The sequence below is a fragment of the Halictus rubicundus genome, chromosome 15, assembly GCF_050948215.1.
Source record: "Halictus rubicundus isolate RS-2024b chromosome 15, iyHalRubi1_principal, whole genome shotgun sequence".
NCBI classification, from domain to species: domain Eukaryota; kingdom Metazoa; phylum Arthropoda; class Insecta; order Hymenoptera; family Halictidae; genus Halictus; species Halictus rubicundus.
In genome coordinates this window covers 5,024,130-5,042,481 of record NC_135163.1, presented here as the reverse complement: position 1 = coordinate 5,042,481, position 18,352 = coordinate 5,024,130, and the positions used below count along the sequence as shown (strand labels likewise).

The window sequence follows — 18,352 nt, the reverse complement described above, 5'->3', positions numbered from 1 at the left end:
ATTTCGAAATTTTCGAGCGTCTGGCCTGACGTTGACTTGTACTACTGAAATTCGGATGCGGATACCTCCTTTGATATCATGTTCTCCTAATACAAAAGTTCAAATTTTCCGAAAAATTTCGCGAAAATCTCGATCGTCTGGCCAGTCGTTGACTTATACTACTGAATTCCGAGAATTTCGGCCGTCTGACTTGACGTTGACTCGTACTACTGAAATTCGGATACCTCCTTCGATATCATGTTCTCCTAATACAAAAGTTCACATTCACGAAATTTTTCGCGAAAATCTCGGCCGTCTGACTTGTGGTTGACCTATACTACTTAATTTCCGAGAATTTGGGCCGTCTGACTTGACGTTGACTCGTACTACTGAAATTCGGATGCGGATACCTCCTTTGATATCATGTTCTCCTAATACAAAAGTTCAAAATTTCCCGAAAATTTCGTGGAAATTTCGACCGTCTGGCTTGTCGTTGATTTGTACTACTGAATCGATTCTCAGAATTTTAGAAAATTCTCGGAAATTTCAGTAGTATAAGTCAACGACAAGTCAGACGCTCGAAATTGTCGCAGCAATTTCGAAAATTTTATTAATGTCATTCTAATATCTAATATATTCGTGTCCAGGGTAGAGAAAAGGGAACACAGTAACTCTTGTAACTCATATTCTTTATTTTTCACTATATAAATTACAATTTTAATATGTACATTACTCGATAAAACAAAATAGAATTAAAATGAAGAATGGTATTGGCCGTCTCGCAGGCGAATGGGTAGTACAGTAAAAATTCTACTGAAGTCACTGCCGACGTTCCCTACTTATGACACTCGAACACCTCATACCACTCAAGAACCGTCGTGTCGCGGTCACCACATTGTCGGGTATATCGGTGTGAGACCCGAAGACCACTACTAATCCAATTACAAAACTTCTTTATTTTTCATTATTTTTTTATGAAACTTTTACCAACATATTCGTGGCATTTTTCTGATTAAAATGATACCAAATATTATATAATTCCGATGTTATTTACTTGTGTAACAAGCGATGAAAGTTTCGAACGCAGAGGAGGACAGCGTATGGGAAAGAAAGAGACGCAGAGAGTCGCGGCCGCCGGCAGAGATCAAAGCTCGCGTGAGCGCAGGCCTTTAAATGAAAAATTTAACTCCTTTATTATTAATTATTTTTTTATGAGACTTTCACCAGGATGTTCGTGGCATTTTTGTAATGAAAATGAAACCAAATATGACATAATTCCGATAATATTTACCTGTATAATGAACGATGAAAGTTACTTTCCATAACAATTACATTGACGGAAAATTAGTGTAAATGTGATCCAAATTATATCGCGTTTGGTATCATTTTAACCAGAATAATGCCACAAATATATTGGTGAAATTCTCATAAAAAAATAATTAATAATAAAAAAGTTAAATTTTTCATTTAAAAGCCTGCGCTCACGCCAGTCTTTGATCTTTTCCGAACGCTTCGACTCTCTGCGTCTCTTTCTTTCCCATACGCTGTCCTCCTCTGCGTTCGAAACTTTTATCGCTTGTTACACAAGTAAATAACATCGGAATTATATCATATTTGGTATCATTTTAATCAGAAAAATGCCACGAATATGTTGGTAAAAGTTTCATAAAAATATAACGAAAAATAAAGAAGTTTTGTAATTGGATTAGTAGTGGTCTTCGGGTCTCACACCGATATACCCGACAATGTGGTGACCGCGACGGTTCTCGAGTTTCGCTGTCAGCACCTCCGTACAACATCGTATTTCAAACGCGACGCCGGCGAGTACCTCCGACGTTCCCTACAGAAGTCACTGAAAAAGAACCAAAAGAGTGACTTCAGTAGAATTTTTACTGTAATAGGTGATAGTAGCAGTACCACGTGTAGCGTTGTCGAGTATTTACTATCCGTTCTGAGGATCGATTTTGGACGTTCTACCCGAAGACTATTTGGCAGTCTGGTTCCCCAGCCTGATAGCTTCCGAACGCGAAAGATGCTCGCAGGAACTTAAAAAGACAGATGCGGAAGTAGAGTTCGGTAGAGCTTCAATAGTTCCACTAATAATTTTCTTTTCTAATAGTTACTCTAATAATTTTTGGGCAGTCAACTCGCAATCTGTAGCACGAAAACAGTGAAAAAATCCAACTGAAAACTCTTTGTGAATGTAAGTGAAAGTTCACTCTGTATTTTCTAATTGCAAACATCTGTGGATCGTTTAATAAGCGAGTTATTAACAATGTTACCTCATGAACTACGCAGGCGAACGAAAAGGGTCTGTATCAGTCCCCTCTGGCCGTAAAGTACATAAATAAGTCCTTGTCGGATACCAACTTTCTATCGGAAAAGAAGAAGAATTAGAAGAGTCGCAGAAAAGTAGGGGGCACCAAGTTTTTATAATTAGTAAAACTAAGACTTTAAATATAATTAGTAAGTTAAAACTTTAAATTCTAATTTACAATGTTATCGCAAATTTTAAACGAGCAGCTATTAGCTCGGTATTATTCTCTATTCGTAAGATATTAGAAGACCTTACAAGTAGAGAATAATACCGATTGCCCAGGTCTCACCACGAGGAGGTTGCTGCACAAGAGACCCGAAAGGAAGCCAGAAGGAATTCAATACGATTCCTTCTGACTCCCTTTCTTACAACGACGCTTTCAAGTTTTACAAACTAAATTTCGCAGCGTATGTCGAGTAATTATTGCGGAGAAAATGGTGTGTGTCGGAGAAGAAGTCTCCGATCCACGAGGGATCAAAAACGAATCAGGCAAAAGGCTCTGATTCTTTCAAATAGAGAAACAAAACCGAACCAGAGCAGAAGGCTCTGGTTCGAGGGCGACGCGACGCGTACAATGCTTGCAGCCCAACTCCAGCCAGCATCGATACCCGACGTGTCCTCACGAAGAGCGATGGCCGAGAGAAGCGTTCAAACGATACCCTAAGTTTCCCCCACCCACCTGTCGCCAGGCAACGACTAGCGTTGAGGCGACTCGGGTGGACTTACGGCAGGGAGGATTTTACACGAGTGAACAGGTCTCTCGGACATCCCTCTCAATGGATCTACGCCGAGCACCGGTACCAACCGGTCTGGTGCATACAAGCAAGGTCCGACACAGCAGAAGGCTGTGTCGGAGTCAAAAATCGAGCCGAGCAAAGTCAAGTTACGGCAATAATTACTCGACACAATTACAACGACGATCGACTGTCTTAATAACTAATGTACGCACGCAAGTCGAGCAATTATTGTGGGCAAAAATTACTGGCCACAGCAGAAGGCTGTAGAAGAATTTAACAAAATGAATCTAACACAATAATTGCTCGACAACTAATACTAACTTACAAATAAATCTGCGTCTTATTTCGATTCGGCGTCTTCTTCCGATTCGGCGTCTTCGGTCGATGCGTTGTCTTCGGTGGATAATAAACAAGACCAGCTGTCCTACACCAGCTGAAGCAGACAAATCATAATTAGTCACAATTCAATGCAGGAACAAAAATAGAAGAAACGATGAGAAATAACGATGAGAAATAACGATGAGAAGAAACGATGAGAATAAAGAAACGACGAGATACAAACTCTAAACCCCGTACACGAGTACGGCCTACCTACCACGCACAAGAGTGCGAATCTACCAGCTCACGAGAGCCAACCTACGACCAGCTCACGAGAGCCAAGCTAACCCCGTACACGAGTACGGCCTACCTAGCACGCACAAGAGTGCGAATCTACCAGCTCACGAGAGCCAACCTAATACCAGCTCACGAGAGCCAAGCCAACCTACAAGCTGGGTCGCCCCGGGTTCGCTAATACCCGTACTCACCCACGGCCCCATCCGTGAGTGAGCCCCTGAGGGACCTCCGTTCGGAGGAATACCAATTTTAAATCAGATATGTCAATTTTAGAGTAGGAACTTTTAAAAGTTCAGAAGTCATTTTCAATTCGAAAGACGGATAATTTCAATCAAAAATAAATCGAACGAAATTGGGACGCAACGACCTACAAGCTGGGTCGCCCCGGGTTCGCTAATACCCGTACTCACCCACGGCCCCACCCGTGAGTGAGCCCCTGGGGGACCTCCGATTGGAGGAATACCAATATTATATCAAAAATATAAAATAATATAATTTCAGAATACCAATTTTATGGCAAAAATATAATATAATATAATTTCAAGAAGAGGAACTTTTGAAAAGTCCCGAAGCAAATTCGAATTAGAAATACAAGAATAATATAATTGTCGGCATTCGTTGAATGAACACGTATTCCAAAACAAAAAATGTATATTTGAATTGTGACTTACAAAGAGCTGCTGAAAGTTGACCAAGGTGAGCTGTGAATGCTTGTGTGTTTCGATTAACTGAAAGGAACTGCCAAGAAGGTGAAAGTGAGCCAAGGGTAAACGAGGACAGCATTGAAGGACCGTTGGACCGTCCCGAAGTAGCTTAAAGTAAATTCATATAAAATTCAATTAAGTACACATGTTTTTACAATTAGCAAGTCTTAAATTCTATTATAAAATGTTATCGCAAATTATAATTGTGCAGCTATTAGCTCGATATTATTCTCTATTTGTAAGATACTAGAAGTTCTTACAAATAGAGAATAATACCGATTGCCCAGGTCTCACCACGAGGAGGTTGCTGCACAAGAGACCCGAAAGGAAGCCAGAAGGAATTCAATACGCTTCCTTCTGACTCCCTTTCTTACAACGACGCTTTCGAGTCTTACAAACTAAATTTCGCAGGGTATGTCGAGTAATTATTGCGGAGCAAAAGGTGTGAATCGGAGAAGAAGTCTCCGTTTCACGGGAGATGAAAAACGAATCAGGCAGAAGGCTCTGATTCTTTCAAAGAGAGAAACAAAACCGAACCAGAGCAGAAGGCTCTGGATCGAGGGTGACGCGACGCGTACAATGCTTGCAAGCTATCTGCCGACCAGTACGGTACCCGACGCTTCCTCACAGAGAACGACGGCCAGGGACGCCTCCACCGTACGGTAGAACTACCTTCCCCAACTACCCGCCACGAGCAACGCTGGCGCAACAAGGCGACGAAGAGACTTACGGACGAAGGATCCCCTGCTCCCGGCGCGAGCCACGCCAGCGTTGACGTGACTTAGGCAGACATTTTACGAAGGAAGGGTTCTACCTGGCGAGTACTGCTCCCTGACCATCAATTCTCTATGCATCCACGCCGAATATCGCAACTGGACCGGTTCAACACTTGCAAGCAAGGTCCGACACAGCCTTCTGCTGTGTCGGAGTTAACAGTCGAGTCGCGCAAAGTGAAGTTAGGGCAATAATTACTCGACATATTTACAACGACGATCTTACGAATTAAACTAATTCTATCTTACAATTACTTCGATGTCTTCGTCGATGTGTTGTTTGATGTAGTCTCTTCGTTCGACGACCAAGATGCTCAGCTGTTGGATTTCAACTGAAACAGACTAACAATAATTAGACACGATGTTGTTGACGTCTTCGGTCGACGTGCTGTCCTCCGTCGACGACAAAGATGATGGCTGTCGTACTCCAGCTGAAGCAGACAAATCATAATTAGTCACAATTCAAAATACTTTCGGATACAACTCTAAACCCCGTACACGAGTACGGCCTACCTATCACGCACAAGAGTGCGAATCTAACCAGCTCACGAGAGCCAACCTAAGACCAGCTCACGAGAGCCAAGCTAACCCCGTACACGAGTACGGCCTACCTAACATGCACAAGAGTGCGAATCTAACCGGCTCACGAGAGCCAACCTAATACCAGCTCACGAGAGCCAAGCTAACCCCGTACACGAGTACGGCCTACCTAGCACGCACAAGAGTGCGAATCTACCAGCTCACGAGAGCCAAGCCAACCTACAAGCTGGGTCGCCCCGGGTTCGCTAATACCCGTACTCACCCACGGCCCCACCCGTGAGTGAGCCCCTGGGGGACCTCCGATTGGAGGAATACCAATATTATATCAAAAATATAAAATAATATAATTTCAGAATACCAATTTTATGGCAAAAATATAATATAATATAATTTCAAGAAGAGGAACTTTTGAAAAGTCCCGAAGCAAATTCGAATTAGAAATACAAGAATAATATAATTGTCGGCATTCGTTGAATGAACACGTATTCCAAAACAAAAAATGTATATTTGAATTGTGACTTACAAAGAGCTGCTGAAAGTTGACCAAGGTGAGCTGTGAATGCTTGTGTGTTTCGATTAACTGAAAGGAACTGCCAAGAAGGTGAAAGTGAGCCAAGGGTAAACGAGGACAGCATTGAAGGACCGTTGGACCGTCCCGAAGTAGCTTAAAGTAAATTCATATAAAATTCAATTAAGTACACATGTTTTTACAATTAGCAAGTCTTAAATTCTATTATAAAATGTTATCGCAAATTATAATTGTGCAGCTATTAGCTCGATATTATTCTCTATTTGTAAGATACTAGAAGTTCTTACAAATAGAGAATAATACCGATTGCCCGGGTCTCACCACGAGGAGGTTGCTGCACGAGAGACCCGAAAGGAAGCCAGAAGGAATTCAATACGCTTCCTTCTGACTCCCTTTCTTACAACGACGCTTTCGAGTCTTACAAACTAAATTTCGCAGCGTATGCCGAGTAATTATTGCGGAGCAAAAGGTGTGAATCGGAGAAGAAGTCTCCGTTTCACGGGAGATGAAAAACGAATCAGGCAGAAGGCTCTGATTCTTTCAAAGAGAGAAACAAAACCGAACCAGAGCAGAAGGCTCTGGATCGAGGGTGACGCGACGCGTACAATGCTTGCAAGCTATCTGCCGACCAGTACGGTACCCGACGCTTCCTCACAGAGAACGACGGCCAGGGACGCCTCCACCGTACGGTAGAACTACCTTCCCCAACTACCCGCCACGAGCAACGCTGGCGCAACAAGGCGACGAAGAGACTTACGGACGAAGGATCCCCTGCTCCCGGCGCGAGCCACGCCAGCGTTGACGTGACTTAGGCAGACATTTTACGAAGGAAGGGTTCTACCTGGCGAGTACTGCTCCCAGACCATCAATTCTCTATGCATCCACGCCGAATATCGCAACTGGACCGGTTCAACACTTGCAAGCAAGGTCCGACACAGCCTTCTGCTGTGTCGGAGTTAACAATCGAGTCGAGCAAAGTGAAGTTAGGGCAATAATTACTCGACATATTTACAACGACGATCTTAACAATTAAACTAATTCTAAATTACAATTACATCGGTCTTCGTCAATGCGTTGGTTGATGTGATGACTTCGCTCGACGACCAAGATGCTCAGCTGTTGTATTTCAGCTGAAACAGACTAACAATAATTAGACACGATGTTGTTGACGGTTTCGTTCGTTGTTGATGTTGTTGACGACTTCGTTTGTTGTTGATGTTGTTAACGCTTTCGGTCGATGTGTTGTCCTCTGACGATGACAAAGATGATGAGCTGTCGTACTCCAGCTGAAGCAGACAAATCATAATTAGTCGCAATTCAATGCAGGAACAAAAATAGAAGATCACGATAAATAGGAGAAGAAACGATGAGAAGAAATGATGAGAAGAAACGATGAGAAAAAACAATGAGAAGAAACGATGAGAATAAAGAAACGACGAGATACAAACTCTAAACCCCGTACACGAGTACGGCCTACCTAACATGCACAAGAGTGCGAATCTACCAGCTCACGAGAGCCAAGCTAACCCCGCACACGAGTGCAGCCTACCTAACATGCACAAGAGTGCGAATCTATAACTAATATTAACTTACAAATAAATCTGCGTCTTCTTTCGAATCGGCGGCGTCTTCTTTCGATTCGGCGTCTTCGGTCGATGCGTTGGCTTCGGAGGATGATAAATAAGACCAGCTGCCCTATACCAGCTGAAGCACACAAATCATAATTAGTCACAATTCAATGCAGGAACAAAAATAGAAGAACACGATGAATAGGAGAAGAAACGATGAGAATAAATAAACGACGAGATACAAACTCTAAACCCCGTACACGAGTACGGCCTACCTAACATGCACAAGAGTGCGAATCTACCAGCTCACGAGAGCCAACCTAACCCCGCACACGAGTGCGGCCTACCTAACATGCACAAGAGTGCGAATCTACCAGCTCACGAGAGCCAAACTAACCCCGTACACAAATACGGCCTACCTAATATGCACAAGAGTGCGAATCTACCAGCTCAGGAGAGCCAACCTAATACCAGCTCACGAGAGCCAAACTAACCCCGTACACGAGTACGGCCTACCTACTATGCACAAGAGTGCAAATCTAACTGGCTCACGGGAGCCAAACAAACCCCGTACACAAGTACGGCCTACCCGACAAGAAACTAAGAGTAGATGAAGTCAGAACTTCCATCTACTGAGGTGGCGCTTCGGGGCGCCCCGGGTTCGCCAATACCCGTACTCACCCACAGCAGTGAGTCCCTGAGGGACCTCCGTTCGGAGGAATACCAACTTAAAACCAGATATATAAATTTTAGAATAAGAACTTTTGAAAGTTCAGAAATAAATTTCAATTGGAAACATGAACAATTCCAATAGGAAATAAATCAAACGAAATGGGGACGCAACGACATAAAGGTTAGGGTCATAGCAATTTTAAGAAACAGAACTTTTAAAAAGTTCAGAAGCAAATTTCAATTAGAAATCCAGAAAAAATGTACGATGTTTATTGAATGAAAAAATATTCCGAAACAAGAAGTGTGTGTTTCGATTAATAATTAATAGGAGGTGCCAAGAAGGCGTAGGTGGGCCAAAGGTAAACAAGGAAAGCGCGAAGGAAAGCAGGAAGGACCCTTGGCCCACCCCATGCAGGTTTAAAATAAATTCAGACACACAATTCAATTAAATACACAAGTTTTTATTATCAGTACGTCTTAAATTTTATTTCACAATGTTATCGCAAATTATAAATGAGCAGCCATTAGCTCGATATTATTCTTTATTTGCAAGATAATAGAAGATCTAACAAATAGAGAATATTATCGATTGCCCGGGTCTCACCACGAGGAGGTTGCTGCACGAGAGACCCGAAAGGAAGCCAGAAGGAATTCAATACGCTTCCTTCTGACTCCCTTTCTTACAACGACGCTTTCGAGTTTTACAAACTAAATTTCGCAACGTATGTCGAGTAATTATTGCGGATAAAAAATGTGTGAGTCGGAGAAGAAGTCTCCGATCCACGGTGGGTGAAAAACGAATCAGGCAGAAGGCTCTGATTCTTTCAAAGAGAGAAACAAAACCGAACCAGAGCAGAAGGCTCTGGATCGAGGGTGACGCGACGCGTACAATGCTTGCAGAACCAACTCCAGCCAGCACCGATACCCGACGTGTCATCACGAAGAGCGATGGCCGAGAGAAGCGTTCAAACGATACCCTTTTCCCCCACCCACCTGTCGCCAGGCAACGACTAGCGTTGAGGCGACTCGGGTGGCCTTACAGCAGAGAGGATTTTACACGAGTGAACAGGTCTCTCGAACATCCCTCTCAATGGATCTACGCCGAGCACCGGTACCAACCGGTCTGGTACATACAAGCAAGGTCCGACACAGCATAAGGCTGTGTCGGAATCAAAAATCGAACCGAGCAAACTGAAGTTACGGCAATAATTACTCGACATTTATACAATACTGATAAACAAGCTTAATAACTAACGCACGCAATCGAATCGAGCAATTATTGTGAGCCAAAAAAAAAACTAAATCTGACAAGTCTCTGAACAATGCGAGACAAAATAAAAGCAAGCGAATTTAACAAAGTGAATCTAACACAATAATTGCTCGACAACTAATACTAACTTATAAATAATATGACGTCTTCGTACCACGTGTTGTCTTCGTTCGACCATAAAATTTCTCATCTGTTGTACTCGCTCTGAAACAGACTAATAATAATTAGGCAAGATACAACGGAGGAATCGAAGTAATAGAAGACGACGAAATAAAGAACAAACGATGACCCCGTACACGAGTACGGCCTACCTAACACGCACAAGAGTGCGAAATCTAACCAGCTCACGAGAGCCAAACCTAACACCAGCTCACGAGAGCCAAGCTAACCCCGTACACGAGTACGGCCTACCTAATATGCACAAGAGTGCGAATCTAACCGGCTCACGGGAGCCATAACAACCCCGTACACGAGTACGGCCTACCTAATATGCACGAGAGTGCGAATCTAACCGGCTCACGGGAGCCATAACAACCCCGTACACAAGTACGGCCTACCCGACAAGAAACTAAGAGTAGATGAAGTCAGAACTTCCATCTACTGAGGTGGCGCTTCGGGGCGCCCCGGGTTCGCCAATACCCGTACTCACCCACAGCAGTGAGTCCCTGAGGGACCTCCGTTCGGAGGAATACCAACTTAAAACCAGATATATAAATTTTAGAATAAGAACTTTTGAAAGTTCAGAAATAAATTTCAATTGGAAACATGAACAATTCCAATAGGAAATAAATCAAACGAAATGGGGACGCAACGACATAAAGGTTAGGGTCATAGCAATTTTAAGAAACAGAACTTTTAAAAAGTTCAGAAATAAATTTCAATTGGAAAGATGAACAATTCCAATCCTAAATAAATCAAACGAAATTGGGACGCAACAACATAAAGGCTAGGGTCGCCCCGGGTTCGCCAATACCCGTACTCACCCACGGCCCCATCCGTGAGTGAGCCCCCTGAGGGACCTCCGTTCGGAGGAATACCAATTTTAAATCAGATAAATAAATTTTAGAAGAACTTTTGAAAGTTCAGAAATAATTTTTAATTTGAAAGTTGAACAATTTTTATCAGGTATAAATATAGGGAAATTAGAACGCAACAACCTACAAGCTTGGATCGCTCCGGGTTCGCTAATACCCGCACTCACCCACAGGACGCACCCGTGAGTGAGTCCCCGAGGGACCTCCATTCGGAGGAATACCAATTTTAAATCAGATAAATAAATTTTAGAAGAACTTTTGAAAGTTCAGAAATAATTTTTAATTTGAAAGTTGAACAATTTTTATCAGGTATAAATATAGGGAAATTAGAACGCAACAACCTACAAGCTTGGATCGCTCCGGGTTCGCTAATACCCGCACTCACCCACAGGACGCACCCGTGAGTGAGTCCCCGAGGGACCTCCATTCGGAGGAATACCAATTTTAAATCAGATAAATAAATTTTAGAAGAACTTTTGAAAGTTCAGAAATAATTTTTAATTTGAAAGTTGAACAATTTGTATCAGGTATAAATATAGGGAAATTAGAACGCAACGACCTACAAGCTGGGTTGCCCCGGGTTTGCTAATACCCGTACTCACTCACGGCCCGGCCCGTGAGTGAGCCCCTGAGGGACCTCCGATCGGAGGAATACCAATTTTATGTTAAAAATATAACATAATATAATACAATTTCAAAATACCAATTTTATGTCAAAAATATAATATAATATAATATAATTTCAAAATACCAGTTTTATGTCAAAAATATAATATAATATAATCAAATTTCAGAGTACTAATTTTATGTCAAAAATATAATATAATGTAATTTCAAGAAAAGAAACTTTTGAAAAATTCCGAGGCAAATTCGAATTAAAAATACAGAAATAATAATTGACGACGTTCGTTGAATCAATGCGTATTCCAAAACAGAAAATGTATATTTGTGTTGTTACTTACCGGTTGCTGAAAGTTGACCAAGGTGAGCGGAGACAGCTTCCAGGAACCGCTGGCCGACCGCGAGACAGCTTAAGGTGGACCAGGGTTGACCAGTGATGTCCACTGCAGCTCTGGAGGATCCCTGGTCCACTCGAAGGTAGGCGAGGGTAGGCCAGGGTGGTCAGGGTGGGCCAGGACAGCTCTGGATAATCTCTGGGCAACTCCAAGGTCGTTCGGCCTTCTGGTCCCGGAGCACCTCCGCTCACTCCTGAGTGCGCACTATGACTGACTGACTGAGCGCGGACGCCGTGGTGGGGTGCGCGGTGCGCGGTGCGCAACTCCCCCACCCCAAACTAGCTGCGCCAGATTTCGATCGCCGCGATAGTAATTATTGATAAATTTGTTATTTCTGGCTGTTTAATGTTTATAACAATTTCTTTTTGTAATGGTATCAACAAGCGCTCCCTTGACCATCTTGCCACCTAATTTTTTAGTAAAAATACTTAATAGAACTCGAGATACAGAGTAACTTTTAAACCATGAATATTCGCACGTATTAATTTATCGAACACAATTCACTGATAAATTTATTATTTCTGGCTGTTTAATGTTTATAACAATTTCTTTTTGTAATGGTATCAACAAGCGCTCCCTTGACCATCTTGCCACCTAATTTTTTAGTAAAAATACTTAATAGAACTCGAGATACAGAGTAACTTTTAAACCATGAATATTCGCACGTATTAATTTATCGAACACAATTCACTGATAAATTTATTATTTCTGGCTGTTTAATGTTTATAACAATTTCTTTTGCTAATGGTATCAACAAGCACTCCCTTGACCATCTTGTCATTTAATTATTTAGTAAAAATAAATTATAGAACTCGAAATACAGAGTAACATTTAATTCACGAATATTCGCACGCTGTAATTAATCGTATACAATTCACTGTAAAATTTATTAATTCTGGCTGTTTAATGTTTATAACAATTTCTTTCGGCAATGATGTCGACAAGCACTTCCTTGGCCACCTTGCCATCTAATTACTTAGTAAAAATAAATTATAGAACTCGAGATACAGAATAACTTTTAAGCCATGAATATTCGCACGCAGTAATTTATCGTACACAATTCACTGGTAAATTGATTATTTCTAGCTGGTCAATGTTTATAACAATTCTTTTTGCCAACTATATAGACAAGCACTCCCTTGACCATCTTGCTATCTAATTTTTTAGCAAAAGTAATTGATAGAACTCATGATACAGAATAACTTTTGAACCATGAACATTCTCGCGGTATTTCATTTCGTGCGACACGAAACAGCGTAAGATGAGATGACTAAACTGGCCTATTCCTACATCTCGTCTGTAATATTAGTTCCACAATATTAGTTCCGACCGATACGGTAGGACATGACACAGCACTCTGGTATCCTCTCTGATTGAATCTAACTTCATGGGTAGTCAACGATTGCCAACTCAGCTGATGATTCTAGGGTTTTTAAGTTTTTGGTGGGTAGCTTTTCACATTTGCAGTGCGTATTCTTGCACTTTTTGGTTTATGGTTTCACTCAGTATCTGACGTGTACAGAAATCAAATTGTGCGATCATCAGTAGTAGGTTAGACCACTCAGTGTTTGAATTAAAAACATTTTTTATTATTAAAATATAGTGCGACAATGCTCGACTTATTTACCATATTCAGTAAAGGGGGGATTGTGCTTTGGTGTTTTCAAAATACCTCGCAAATATTTGCTCCTAGTGTAAATGCGCTTATAAGAAGTGTCATATTGCAAGTAAGTGTTTCTGCTAAGGTTTCTCATTTTTTTTTCAATTTTCGCTTTATCCATATGGACTCTTGTGACAAATGTGAACCGCACAACAAATATAAAATTTAAATAGAAGAATGTTGATAACCTTTCATACACAAAAATTTAATCATGAAACGTTTAGAATCAACATTTTATCTTTAAGTTCTAGTATCAATACCAGAAATTTCTTGATGAACTTTGATCCTTACACTGTAACAAATTACAATTTCGTTTACCTTTTTATGTCTCCTTTTTGTCATCGTCTTATTTTGTTGTTTTATAATATATAATAAATATTATTATTTCCTTTATTAACACTATATTAACCTTTTTTAGGAACGTACAGGGAATCATACTTTTGAACATGATTCTTTACGTCTACAGTATAAACTCGACAATGAGTTTGAACTGGTATTTGTTGTAGCATACCAGAAAATATTACAATTATCTTATGTAGATAAATTTTTAAATGATATTCATTTAGAATTCCGAGACAGATTTAAAAATGAATTGGAAAAATCTCAATGGTTTTATAAATTTGAGTTTCAAAGTAATTACGAGAATGTACTTGTCATGGCTGAACAATGGGCACGGACACAGGCTAAAATACCCAAACAAATGCGCACGTTCGACGAGAGCCAAAAATCTAAAAAGACTGTGGCTAGTATGATCGAGCGGAAGGATGATAAAGATAATAAAAAACAGGGTACGTAATGGATACTTCTAAAGGGATAGTCTGTATCTTTTGTATAATTCATAGAATAATTTACAATTCACGAGGTTGAGGATGATTTCTAAAAAGATATTCACTTGCTTCTAACAAGTTCTCGAGGAAGTCTGTTGATGACTTTAGAATCACAAGCAATTATCATTTAGGTAGTATTCTTTCTAATATGGGTATCACTAACAGGATTTAGGGATCTTATTCTTCGCTTCTAGGTAAAAGGAAGAAGGGAGTTAATACTAATAAAGATGATCAAAGTAAGTGATTTTGGATTTTACATGCAATATGTTACTTGCACGAGCTGTTGGCATGTGTAGTCTATTTTTCAAAAAAAGAGATTTAACATAAACCACTAGTCGTAATATCTAACTGCACTTCAACCATCTCAAATTAATAATACTGATGCTTGGAGTAAACAGTTGAAGCAATTGAGCAGTGTATTTCAGTTCTCTTCTTTTGAAAAAATGATTGTAATAATATTAACAATAGCTGCATTTCTTGACGGTTTAAGTTCTTTAGCATAACTTTGTCTTCTAACATAATTAAACTATTTTTATCAGAATTTTTTATTATATTCTTCGTATTTCATAAAATTAACTCCTCGACTTCATCATTTTCATTTAATTCTTTAGTAAAAGTTCAGGAGGTCCCAAAGCAGGATGTACAAAATAACCAAACAAATAATCATAATCATAACGGGGAAATAGACGAGGATATTCTAATCGCGAACCGTTTGAAATTGGCTCAGAGCATGACCTCGCAAAGGAAGAAAGTTGAGAAGCAGTAGGTTCATTATACTAGGGATTAAGAAAATTACTTTTGAAATCAGACTACTTGCAATTTCTATTCCATAGGAAGAAAAATAAATTGGAGAAAGCTGGCAAGAAGCCTCGTGTATGGGAATTAGGTGGGACCACCAAGGACCTAGCTACCTTAGAACGTACCAAAGATAAGCCAGAAGAAGGTGGCGATTATGTGGCAGCTGATACAACAGTAATTTCGCATCTTTCAATATTGCAGTCTTTTAATTCAACTCACATTGGTTCATTGTTCTATTTAAAATATTTTTTCTCATATATCATCAACAAATTTTGAAAATTGTTAAAGCAAATTAAGAAATTGTGGAACGAATGAAGGTCAATCATTATGAACTATTGAAACCTATTTAATATTGTGTTCTAGTTAGTGGGTCAGATGAAGGGTAGCATCCGTGACTTAGAAGTAGAAAGCGAGTCGGAGGACGAATCCAACCAGGAAATTGTAAATTCCAAACCGCAAGTACAAAAGAAATCCAGTAGTATGTTTTCCATGTTCAAGAGCCTGGTTGGCAATAAGAGTTTGAAGTACGACGACATGGCTCCGGTGTTGGAAAAGCTGAAGGATCATCTGATCTCGAAGAATGTGGCTGCAGATATTGCCCAAAAATTGTGCGATTCCGTTGGTGTGAAATTAGAGGGAAAGGTGCTCGGAACGTTTGACAGCGTGACGAACACCATTAAATCAAGCTTAACGGACGCATTGGTGCAAATATTATCCCCGAAGAAACGCGTCGACATTCTGCGAGACGCGATGGAAGCCAAAAAGAATAGGAGACCATATGTGATGACCTTCTGCGGCGTTAATGGTGTGGGAAAATCGACTAATCTGGCGAAAATTTGCTTCTGGCTCATCGAGAACAATTTCCGCGTGCTTATTGCTGCGTGTGACACTTTCAGGTATGATTCACAATTTAACAATATGATCTTCTAACAAACAATGTGATTTTTAATTTTACTTTATAGACTTCATTGGCACTAGATAAGTAAATTTACTTGCCTGGTGTAGATGTTATTATTTAGAATTTCGATTTTTCAACTTTCATGACAAAGGTTTGATAATTCATGAAATTTCTACTATTTCTAATGGCCTGAGTTCTACACGGGTATGAATATGAGCAATTATAAAAATTGTCTCACTGGCCAGGAGTAGTTGATGAGATCCTGTTGTAGGTATCAGTGAGAACATTGATACGAGTACGATATTCGTCGATTGTTTTTATGTCACGTTGTAAGTAATATAAAGTGCAAGCGGTATTTAATGAGAAAGCCACATAGTAGGACCTCGATTAGCCGGTTCGCGATTATCCAGCGTTTCGATTAACCGCGGTCTTGGTTATCGGGGGTTCTCGGTTACCTGTTGTCTTGTGTTTGTGAACGGACGTGGACGTTCGATTCGAACGATGTATTTATGTTTCCACTGTTACTAAGTGAGTATTCGGAGAACGTAGAAATAAAGTGGAAAAGAAAAAGAACAGTAATTTCGATGGAAGGGCAAGTATTATCCATTACGAAGAATGGATACAGGAGACTCTATGAAGTCAATTGCTCTCGATTGCTATGCAGGAGAATCTACCGTAAGGGAATGGAAGAAAAGATGAGTTGAAATAGAAGATCATGCAGATACAAATAACTTGTTAGGAACGAGACCAAGAAGGAGAACCTCGAAAACAGCTGCTAATGCAGATATTGGAGAAAGAACTATTTATGTGGTTGGTTTTCACAACAAAGAGCTATCGGATCAACGATCTGTGCTTCCATTTTACCAGCAAAAGCTCTAATGCAATGAACCACAGAAGTTTCATGCAACTATACAAGGCGAAAGCCTTTCTGCTGACCACTCAGCGGCACAACAATACAAAGAGGTTACCTTTAAATCACATTCTTCAAAAATGTGCCAACATGCGAAGAAAGAAATGAATCCGTCGCACAAGAATGGCTATTAGATAACAACTCACAGATCATCGACGATGAAGCTGTGGAAAATGAAGAAATAAGCCGTAAAGAAAGCGCTGCAATTTTAAATCGGCCTATACAATATGTAGAACAACGTGATGACGCAATGGAAGAAGATTTAATATGGATGTAGATACACAGATAACAATACTAGAACATGTAAATACTATTTTATAATGTACATAAGTATACGTATTTACGTTATTATAATGACAAGCCTAAGAATAAAAGCTTGTTTCGGTTACAACAAACATGTTTTAAGTAATTTCTTCCTTACCTCGATTTATCCGAATCGTTTGTCCCCCGTTTACCGCTGGTTAATCAAAGTCCTACTGTATTGCGAACTCTTGAGAAAGAATACAAAATTCCGACGAATTGGAAATTTAAGCAGTTGAGAAAAGACACTTGAAACTTGACCGTCTTGACTCGCAGCATATAAAAATTTAGTATATCTTTCTATTTTATGAAATAATTGATTATAATAATAAGGTGATACTGTACCAAGATTTTTATTAACAGAATTAGAATAGTTTTCGTAAAAATTGGTTAATTGTTCATTTGATTTCAGAGCCGGTGCGGTTGAACAGTTGAGGACCCATACGCGCCATTTGAATGCTCTGCATCCGCCGGAGAAACATGGAAATCTATCTATGGTTCAATTATATGAGAAAGGGTACGGCAAAGACGCGGCTGGCATAGCTATGGAAGCGATCCGGTTTGCCAAGGACTCGAATATCGACGTGGTCTTGGTAGACACTGCTGGCAGAATGCAAGACAATGAACCGTTGATGAGAGCCTTGGCCAAGTTGATCAAAGTGAACGAACCGGATCTGGTGCTTTTCGTCGGTGAAGCTCTCGTTGGTAACGAAGCTGTCGATCAATTAGTGAAATTCAATCAAGCGTTAGCTGATCATAGTCAATCCAGCAATCCTCATATCATTGACGGGATCGTGTTGACTAAATTTGATACAATCGATGATAAGGTAAGGGGTCTCGTTGGAACACGGCGTAGTTTGCTACTGTAAAGGACGCCTCGATTCTGGAACTCGTCAAGCCGTTTATTGTTTAATCATTTTACAGGTAGGCGCGGCGATTTCTATGACGTACATTACCGGGCAACCAATCGTTTTTGTTGGCACGGGACAAACGTATACGGACCTGAAGTCGTTGAACGCGAAAGCTGTAGTACATGCTCTGATGAAATAATTGTTGATTCTAATAATAAAATATTGAACTTAATCATTCTGGACTGTTCGTGGACTGTTATTGGCAGATTCAGGGAATGAATCATTGCTACTGATATTATTATTACAATGATATACAGATACTTAGAAGGGATAACGCAACACCATCGAGAAACC

The 18,352-nt window shown here is 40.4% G+C and overlaps 1 protein-coding gene across 2 annotated transcripts; it reads left to right on the top strand.

The window, feature by feature from the left end:
* Nucleotides 1-13,248: 13,248 nt before the first annotated feature.
* Nucleotides 13,249-18,237, top strand: Srpralpha (signal recognition particle receptor alpha). 2 transcript variants are annotated; one of them, XM_076801571.1, is made up of 8 exons: nt 13,249-13,481; nt 13,833-14,202; nt 14,436-14,477; nt 14,853-15,003; nt 15,075-15,213; nt 15,403-15,935; nt 17,560-17,974; nt 18,072-18,237. In XM_076801571.1, exons 1-8 carry the CDS (start codon nt 13,365-13,367, stop codon nt 18,195-18,197), a joined length of 1,893 nt encoding a protein of 630 aa, XP_076657686.1. In that variant the 5' UTR covers nt 13,249-13,364; the 3' UTR covers nt 18,198-18,237. The 2 variants fall into 2 exon arrangements, with proteins under 2 accessions (XP_076657686.1, XP_076657687.1); XM_076801572.1 differs by lacking the exon at nt 14,436-14,477.
* The last annotated feature ends 115 nt before the right edge of the window (nt 18,238-18,352 follow it).